The sequence below is a fragment of the Apaloderma vittatum genome, unplaced genomic scaffold (genome assembly GCF_000703405.1).
Source record: "Apaloderma vittatum isolate BGI_N311 unplaced genomic scaffold, ASM70340v1 scaffold44555, whole genome shotgun sequence".
Taxonomy (NCBI): domain Eukaryota; kingdom Metazoa; phylum Chordata; class Aves; order Trogoniformes; family Trogonidae; genus Apaloderma; species Apaloderma vittatum.
Window position 1 is genome coordinate 1 of NW_009719678.1, and position 10336 is coordinate 10336.

The following is a 10336-nucleotide window of genomic DNA, read 5'->3' on the forward strand; positions in this document are numbered from 1 at the left end:
CCCGGGCTGAGCCGCCGGTTCTGCCTCCCCGCCCGGCTCCCCGGGGGCTTCCGCGGGCACCGGCCGCAAAGCGAGGGCGGGAGAAGCTCGGGTGAGATGTAATAAAAAGAATTACGCGCATACCAGCGAGAGCTCGCCACTGCTCCCCCTCCCTATCCATTTAAATGCCCTCATAAAATTCAAGTTTTTGGTTTAGAAACACATCCTAATGTGGCTTCGAGATTGCTCTCCCAGAGGCTTTTTTTTTCTGATCATACAGTCGTTCGCCGAGGGCTGTCTCGGTTCTGAGGCAGAAAGTAAGTCCTCAGATGCCCAAGGGTAGCTGTGTTGAGTATGTTATTTGTCAGCTGATAAATAACGTGGCATTTTCCCGAGAAGTCTTTATTTTAAAAATTACAGTGAGTGTAGAGTAGACTCAACCCTTTGGAAAGTTGCATCAGCAGCCATGGATTATCCAGTTACGCTTGGAGAGGGGGTGATTTTTGCCAAATTGTATGCATCTGCCCTTTGGCTTAAAAGTTAAGTGTTGCAGGATTTCTTATTTTCTCAGTTTCCTTCGTAGTTTTCTTCATTGTTTCCTTTGTTATTTCTTTAGCGATTTGCTGTACAGAAGGTTTGTGGTTTGTTATTCCCCCCTTCTTTCTTGTATTGGAAATGTCCTTTGCGGATTAAGCTGAAAAGGACTTCGTTGTTCTGTCTTGAACTCCTGGTTCCAAAAGGGACTTTCACTAGTTTAACGGCAGTATCCAACTCAGAGAGAGTGCTGAAAGCTGGGTTTAGCGTTTGAGGAGAGTGTAGCTGAACAATATGTTGCTAATCTGTTTTCCCTTGCAAGTGTGGTACTCTTATGTGGACTACTGTATCACCTTGATTGGTTTGCTTAGATTGTGGGCCGATGCTGTGGCATATGAAGTGCTCGGACTCACTGAAGCAAGAAGGTGGACAAAGCTCTTCATGGCTGTTGTAAGGCGTAACATGAGTGTCTGTTGTAAAGCATGTCTGAATTGTCACATAAAAAAATTTTACTAACAGAATTGGATCTTACCAAGCAGTTTAACAAGCACTCTCTAGTAGCTTGTGTGTTTCCTTTGACTTTTTTATCCCCTCCTTTGGCATGACTGTTTTCATGTGAAACACAGTGCTATCGCTAGCATCCAAAGCATCACCATTGTTTTTGTTTGACTTCATGATGGATAGCTGTTATAGTTGACAGATGGTGCAGATACCCTGTCAGCGAGGTCGATTTCTGTTACTGTCCGGAGCATGGGGTTTCTTGGCAGGTCCTGGGGCACATGCATACAGCATGTTTTGGCAGCTTTTTCCTCCTTCTCCTCCTGCTTCCTTTAGGAAAAACTAAGAATGTTCTGTCTCTCACACAAGTATTTATCAAAATTGGAAGCTGCAGATCTAGTGGTTAAAATCTAATTCCGTTTACATGATATCTGAGAGCAATGGGAGGAGAAGAAGAAAGAAAACTTGAAGGCTGAAGCAGCAAATTACATGGCCAGGGCTCCAAGGAATGACCTGTATTTTTTCGTTGTCTCAAAATTTTGCTTCATTTGTTTCAAAGAATCATAGAATTGTCAGGGTTGGAAGGGACCTTAAAGATCATCTAGTTCCAACCCCTCTCCCATGGGCAGGGACATCCCCCACTTTTCTTGTCATTCAGTATCTTAAAGAAGGCTTATCTTCAAAAAGCATGGGACTTCATTGTGTGAGACCAAGTCTTGCCCAGCTGGGTCAGTTTGAGGTATCCAATTACCCAAGCTGGTTTTTTCCTTTGTTTTCCCCCATACCTTGGTTGCCCTGTTTGCACAAGTCAGGTGAAAGAACACAGAGGGTAAAGGTGGAGGTGGATATTTAAGATGCTTGATTAGAAAGATTACACATGCAAGCATTAAATGTTCTGTAAAAGGTTGGGAGTTCCATCCAAATCCTAGAAATCGTTCTGATATCTGGAAATGTAACTCGAAATAGTAACTTAAAACATAGTGGAGACATGCAAGCATATGCTTTGATTATGGTGTCTTGTGGAAAGCCTTCAGCTACTAGGTATAACAAAATTATATTAGTGACCTTACTTCTATTAATCTTACCTGACAAGCATCAGACTATTGTAATATGGAGCAGCTGACATGTGCGTGATGCATTGGTGATTCCAAACAGTGGAAAATTCCCTTAATTTATTTGTGGATTTTTTTTTTCTTTTGCTAGGTATTACTAGAAGCACAGAAAGAATTGGTGGACTACAAAGGACTTGGTATAAGTGTTCTTGGTAAGACTTTAAAAATTCTGTATTTGTCAGAATGTAGATGTTTAACCAAATCATTTAATAAGAGTTTTTGATTTTGGTGTTTCAGCTCCTTTTCTTTCATAGTGCTATGGGCATAGCTGACTGGCTTTTCAGATCCAGTTGCAGAAAAATTTTATGCGAGATGGTCAGCATTTTACTGATTCTGTGACACTGATTGCAGCATGAATCCCCAGATTGGGATTCTTGTTTAAATTGCACATTTAGCGATGGAAGAAAGCGTATGGATTTAATAAAAGGAATCATTATTAAATATCCTTTAGGATTGCTGTTTGAAAGAGCCTTGTTAAAATCAAAATAACAAAACAAATCCATGTACCTTACTTCATAGTTGCTACAGCTTTAGTAGCAGAGAAGATTTGTAGAGTAAGGAAAACTTACACCTTTCCAGAGAGTGGTTTTTTTTCACACAGATGTAATTCTTCCTGGCAGTAGTAAGGTCATGTGGATGCCAAATGTGAATGAACTGGACTTGCCTAGATCAGGACAAGACCGAAGGTTATAAATCTTGTGTGGCTACTTGGGAAGACTCAGCAAAAAAATAGGAGTTGGAACTGGGAATGGGAACCTTCAGGCATTTTGGAGCTGCAGTGTAAAGAGTTTAAGGCTTAAAATGATTTTTATAGTGCATTAATGTATTACCACTTTCCTTAATGTTGTTTCTTCTTTCATTTCCACCAAAGAAATGAGCCATCGGACCTCAGATTTCTCAAAAATTTTAAATACAGCTGAAAATCTCCTGCGTGAATTACTGTAAGTGAATTGCTTCCTGCTTATTTAAGGGTTATGTTAGTTACACCAATAATGACTAATGTGACTGCTATACACTGACTAGTTGACTTTCTTCTGAAATTTTATTTTTTGTCACCTTCATAGAATTCATGAAGGGCAGCAACAATAGAAATTAGTTCTCTGCTGGTACAGAGGTGATCTGTATATTACTGATTAGTCAGATTTTACTAAAACAAGCTCTTTGATGTCTTTTAGAATCATTGATAAGGAGCCCTTTTCTTCTTTGTAGTGTGACACTTTTCAAAAAGTTTGAAATAAATATATTGTATATTAAAATCAATGTTCCTATAGCAGTTAATAATGTTGTTCACTTCACATAAACACTTGACTCTCAGTCACAGCTGAGTTATTGACAGAGGTATTTTAATAGTTTAATAGTTTTAACAAGTAATTTTTGTGACTCTCTCAACTCCTTATGGAACTTGCTCTCTGTGTACAATTTACTGTGCAGTTGCACTTTCAAACTGAAGGGTCTCAAAGTTGAATTCTAAGATGAGCACTTTGGTATGAAGTTCTTAACCTGACAGAAAAGCCACGAAGCTAGAAACAGACCAAATTACAAGTGAGCATTAGTTCTGCTTCAAGTTTTCATGTGCTGTGATTGTAGAGCTATTCAGGAGTAAATTTAATACTATCCAAAGGGAAAAACAAGCATTTTTTTTTTCAGTAAAATGTATAGCATTCCTCTTAAGTCATTACTCAAGGTCAGTGCTGAAGTAAATTAATGGGATTTGGTCTAGCCTCTTTTCAAACACTGTTCTAAAATGACAGTGTTCTGAGTTGCTGTTAAATTCATAATATTAAGTAGTATGCATCCTGCATCTTCTGGGAATAATATAAATGGTCATTTCTTGCATGCAGAAATATACCAGAAAACTACAAAGTTATTTTCCTCCAAGGAGGTGGATCTGCTCAGTTCAGTGCAGTCCCACTTAATCTGATCGGTTTAAAGGAGAAAAGACATGCAGATTATGTGGTTACTGGAGCCTGGTCAGCAAAAGCAGCTAAAGAAGCAGAGAAATATGCCAAAGTGAATATTGTTCATCAAAAACTAGGAGCCTATACAAGTAAGTTGACGATTACATCCATCCATGTGAATACTTAGCTTTTTGAATTGCTCTAAAAATTGGTACTACTTGGCTATTGGTTTATTGATTGTTAACTAGCTACAGAGTTGACTGCCCAGCACTCAAAAGATTGCCTGCCACATCTTACTGTGTTCACCCCTGGGAGATCTGGTAGGTGGCTTAAGGATTTCCAGCAGGAAACAATCGTGAAACTAAGCTGAATTAATACCAGAAAATAAGTAGGAAGAAGCAAATGTGTGTTGGTAGAGAAATGGTCTGGGCTGTCTGATTTTGCGTGTGTTTTAACTGAGTTTTTAAGCTATTTGCAGTGATGTTGTGAGGTATTTAAATTTCAGAGCAATCTCTGAAATTTAGAATGTGTCTGGGGTCTTTGTAATGTCCTTTCCAAGCCAAACCATTCTATGCTGTTAACCTTACTGGCCCGGGAAGTGGGAGACCTGCATTCTACTACCTACTTTCAAGGGTTCTCAAATACTTATCTTCCCCACTCATGAATTGCAACAGGCAATTTGCTCTGGAATAGAAGAGGCCTTTCTAACTCTTCCTCTTGAAGCTTGTTACTGGATGTAACATGATTTGAATGACCACAGTGCAGAAGGAAGAAAAATATTAACTGTAATCAAGGCATTGATAATTTTTATGAGAGAATCTGCTTCAAGAAAATTTTAAGTGTATAATTTGTCATTGGATATACATAAATAGTTCTTTTAGTGGGGCCATCTCAGTTCAGGGGTCTACTCCTGCTAGACACACTTCCCTCTAGTCCAAATTATTGCATTTGAACTGGGTGAAGTGGTGATAGAAAATACTAAGAACGTCACCATATGAATTAGTATATTAATAGGTGCTTAGGGCACTAACTTGGAGTATAATTTTATGTTCTTTGAGGCACAAAAAGGAATTGAATGTACAACCTCTCGGTCTAGGGGAGTGTATCCACCATTTGGCAGCTGTAGGTAAAGGGTGAGGCAATAAATAATGTTGGAGGCAGCACTTCTTCGCCCTCATGCTTTGGAGAAGATGGGAAAAGCAACCATTTGTTCTATGCAAAACCTGTTCTGAGCTGTCAAGGCATGCCTGTATATTGCCTGATGACAGGGGAAATCTAAGTTTTGTAAATCAGTTTCAAAGCTTAAATGGGAGGTAGGTTGCTAACGTTGTGTTCAGCTTGGACACGACTGAAATGCTTCTGGGGATGCACAGAAACACAGCCTGAGAGAACTTTGCCAGTGAGAATTTGGATGCTTCACTGGTTCCAAAGGCACCAGGAATGTTCTTGGACCCAGTGTCTGTGTTGCTCTGAAATGCTCTTTTGGACCCCTACTGCACTAGTTTGTAGCAAACCTGATGAAAATCCCCGGAGGCATAAGAACCGAAAACCAGAGGGATCTTTGCAAGCTTAGAGATGGCATACCACGGAATTTTGGGAATGCACTGGTGCACTTTTTGCAGATAAATTATATCTTCCTGGTAACAAGGTAATTAGTACTTTATTCCGCAAGATTGTTCTGTGCTTGCACTTAAGTCCCGTGCTCAAGTAAAATTGCATGTCAGGAAAATTGCTTGTCTCCAGTGACCTTTGGTTTTCTTTTTTGTTTCAGACATTCCCGACCCAAGCACTTGGAATCTTAATCCAGACGCGTCCTATGTCTATTACTGTGCTAATGAGACTGTTCATGGTGTGGAGTTTGACTTTGTACCTGATGTCAAAGGAGCAGTCTTGGTTTGTGATATGTCATCAAACTTCTTGTCCAGACCTGTGGATGTTTCCAAGGTACAGCATTGGACACAATGGCTGCACAAGGCATTTTCAAACTTGAATGCATATAATTAGGGACTTTGGAATGTCTGGATGACCAGAGATGCTGAGCAGTGCAATTAAGGAAATTCTATTCTGTTAAATATGTATCTGATGTTGGATATGAATGGTAAAGTTTCAGACTTTATCTGTTGATTTTTTTTGTCAATGAAAACATACTGAACTGTGTTAAAATTGTTTGCGTTAATAGCTGCCCAAGATTATCTGTCTACTGTGTGGACTACACTTGATGCTGTGGCTGGAAAATATATCTTCTCAATCATATTTAATCTGTAGGTGGTTTATATGGCTGTAGCAGGCTACTGTGAATCAGAATTTTTGGTCCTGCCTATTACATCTTTTCCCCTTCCTAAGCTGCTAAAGCTTCATGTGCCTCACTAATTACTGTCCGTTTCATAGGTGATACAGAGGCAGAATGTAGTACTTATGTTTGTAAAGTGTTTTATGGGTGGGAGGTGTTACTATCTAATGAAGTGGCGTATTTGACCTTTCTTGTTTGTGTGTACCAAAAAGAAGGGACAATTTTTGGTCAATTCATCTTGGTCTTTCCTGAGGCCATCTGCCTCTTTGAACAGGTGGATGCCAGTTCTGAAATACCAGACTGGTTTAAAGTACTGTGATCTGTGTATGAATTTATTTTTGGTAATTTTGCTTGGAGTACTCTGAAATCGGTACAGGCTGCCTCGAGAATTATTTATGACTACTAAATAAACATTTAGCAAATGATTGGGATTTTTTTTTGTGATGGTCTTTGTGTGTTGAATGAGGATACATGGTTCTGATCATAGATTTGCATGGGGTAACAACTGTAGCTGGGAGCGTATTTTTAAATCAGAACTTCTTCTGACTCTTCCTTGACCTACAACTTGGTCGTGTTCAACAGTCTCCAGCCTGTTCAGCTGGGTTGTGTGCCTGTTGTATAATGACACTGGTGTGTTACTAAGTGACAAGATCTACTAGTGGATGCATGTAGGAACTCCTCCTTTTCCTCTCTGTTAAAGTTTGGCGTGATTTTCGCTGGTGCTCAGAAGAATGTCGGCTGTGCTGGAGTTACCGTTGTAATAGTACGTGAGGACCTGCTGGGATTTGCACTGAAGGAATGCCCTGTAGTTCTGGATTACAAAACACAAGTGGCGAATGGCTCTTTGTATAACACTCCACCGTGCTACAGGTAACCCACTTTACTATTTATTATCTCCTACTCAGGAAGCTGCTGCACTGCCATCTGCTGCTCTTGCCGGGAAAAGCTTCTGAAGTTGTGTGTTTCACTTCAAGTGACTGACATGTTGGATGGAGTGTTTCAGAGGATTCCTGTGGAAAGATGGGGGTTGTCCAGTCATTTAACTGTAGCAGGTTTTAAGGTTGCCCAGTGGGACTCACACATAAAGGACACAGTATTTTTAGAAATTAATATTATGTCATAATTCTACTGTAGAAGTTTCAGGTTCTGATTCTTGCTTACATGGATGCACCTCTAGTCAGTTCAGTGGTAATGCTTCTACCATTGTAAATAAGTGGTTTGACCTTTACTCTTGCTTCTTAAACACTCACTACAGATTTGATTTAGTTTCATCTTGAGGTTGCTCTCAGCAATTAAGCCTCCAGTTCTCTTATTGATTTTCTTTGCTGGAAGATACAAGATATTACCGTCATTAAATTTTAATGATATAAAATATTACAAGACTAGGTATTCTTTTAAAATATTTTTAAATTTCTATGTTCTAGCTGCATCATTCACTACTGTCAGTTTTGAAATGAAACGAATTTTTTTTTTAAAAAAGGTATTTTAGTCACTGTTTTGCTTTATTCTCTAGTACCACTTTCTGTATTTCTTTGACTACTGCCTCAGTGCTTAACTTAATATCAAAAAATAAAATTGGTCTAGCTTCATAATCGTTGCTAGCAATCAAGATCATAACATTATCATGTATCTGGTGATTTCGTGTACACCAAGAAGCAGAGCAGACTGCAGCTTGCTCTTTTAAAACTGCTATCTTGTAGCTTCTGATAGATAGTGAAGTGGTGCTTTGCTACTGGAATATTTAGGTGTTGACCCATTTTTAATCTGGAGCATTTTTACAACAATGTCCTCTAAAATGATTATTTTAAAAAAGAAAATCTTCCAGCCAGGTATCCTTTTTTTTCCCCAAAATTTTTTACATTACTTTGAAAATAATGATTTCTGCTTTTAAAGGTAACATTTCCCTTTGCTTCGGATAACTTGATGATGCGATCTTATATTGATATTTAATCTCAGCTGGTACAGCTTTTCACACTTGCCAGAATTTGCAAACTTATGTTGCCTAATGATGTCCAATGGATACTAAATGTGCTGTATAAGCATGAAGTATAATGATTTCTATGTATAAGCCTACCTTAATGCAATTGCTTACGTAAATTTAATGGAATTTTAAGCAATACTAATTGTGTTTCTGAATCTGCTGATTCTTGCTACGAGGGTTACTGTTGCAATGACATAAAGGCAGTTAATTTATCAAAAGATGATAAACATTGTGAGCATACGTTTATTTCAGATTTTACAAAGCACAAATAGTTTTCCCAAGAAGGATGCACACTGTGGTGGTATGCAGTGGTGTAGTGATGAACTCTTCCTGTCAGCCTGTCTGCTCTATTGGCTGGATACATCTGGTATCCCTAGGGCTGCTGTTAAGAATTAACTTATACAACGTTTCCAGATTTTTGTCTTCTTTTCGAGTGTAACTTTGCAATATGAACAGTAGTTTTCTTTTGTTTTTTTTTTTCCTCCCCGTGATTGATAAATCCTCTATTTCTTTGATTGTTTTCCTGACTGCCAAGTCACATGTACTATTTTGGACACTTATGCATGCTACATTTTGAATCCAGCCATTCATGTTTTCCAAGTACAAAGCCATTTCCATTTGAAAAAACAGAGTTCTACTTGATCTTGGCACTTGAACACAGTGTTGCTCCTCTGGTTTGAAAATCAAAACAAATTATTTTAGCCACTACACAGAAATTCTGAAGACCAAGTCCTTCTTTAGCTGTATCTCAGTGTCTGTCAGTAAAATTAACAGGGTAGCAGGAGATTAAGGGAGTTAAAAATTAAGTAGAACTTACAGTCTTTCTCCTTTTTGATCACTGTATTGCCAGATTTCACTTCATGCTACAGACCTGCCTTGGAGTACACTCCACAATCCAGAATGTGATACAGACTGGAATGTTGGCAGGATGCACATCTGTGTGGCTTGGCTCTAAATGCCTGTTCCAGTTTTTGTAGGGAACTGGCAAAGCTTCTTACTTCTCTCTTTCTCTGCTCTTTTCCTTGCACTTTCTAATGGTTTGCTGGCAAACAGGCTGGAAATATTAACTGAATTTGCAAAAGCTACTTCAGCAGGATGTTAAATTAAGGTGATGTTAATGGCTTTAACCTTTTGGTGCTACAGAGCTCAACTCTTTGACCCTAATCTGCTTTCCTAACATTAACAATGAATTTGCTATAAAAAAATCCCATTTCTGAGCTCCAGAATGTGTTTTGCATTTAAAATTGCTTCAGAAATATTATTTTGACTGATGTGAAATAAGGATAGAGTATTTCGGCTGGATGGGTTTTGTGGGTGGCTCTAAGGCTGACTTCTTTAAATCTTCACTTGTCCAAGAAGACTCATTCGAGGAAGTGAGGGCAAGAGGTGAATGTGGTCCTGCATATTTGGCAAGGACATTGTCTATACTTAACTCTTTTACGCTAGGGTCGTTTACAATGTCCTGTCATGGATGTGGTGAGATTCTGCCCTCAGAGCTCTAAGGTACTTTGTATAAAGGGCAGTCTGTAACCCTGGTTTTTCTGCAGTCTTTCTTCAGTTTTCAAAGATTTGATGCTGGTGTTCCCTGAGAAGTTAAGAGTAGCTAGATTTGTGTTAGCGAATCTTGTAGGGTAATGTTCTCTGTGGACTTCCTTGGAATCTGTAATGAAGGGATTAATAATAGCAAACTTGTTGGAAATATGCCATAAAAACTTGTGAAAAGTTTATGTAAAGTGTTTTAGTCGTGGGAAATGCCTGAACTTGAACAGGCTGAGCTCTGTAGCAAAACCACAATTGCCTCAGGGATTTTTTTATGTTGCACTTGGTAACTAGCATTGAAATACTTGGTCCCAAGCCATGTGATGGCAGTAGGCTTCCAGATCTCTACTTAGAACTTGAAAGGTAATGCATAATTGTGATACATCATTATTTGCTTCACCAAGCTTCACTATTCATGTGGGCAAAAGGTCTTTAGACAGAAACGGGATTATAGTTTTTATTATTTTATATATATAAAAATTATATATAAAATAAATATATAAAA

General features: G+C 38.7%; 1 protein-coding gene across 1 annotated transcript; it reads left to right on the forward strand.

Annotated features, from left to right (window-relative positions):
- Positions 1–954: 954 nt before the first annotated feature.
- On the forward strand, positions 955–7181 carry PSAT1 (phosphoserine aminotransferase 1; the record flags this gene model as incomplete). Its single annotated transcript, XM_009870714.1, has 6 exons — positions 955–993; positions 2215–2275; positions 2995–3064; positions 3965–4170; positions 5793–5965; positions 7012–7181. Coding segments are annotated over exons 1-6 (719 nt in total), but the record flags the coding sequence as incomplete, so codon positions are not given.
- Positions 7182–10336: the final 3155 nt, after the last annotated feature.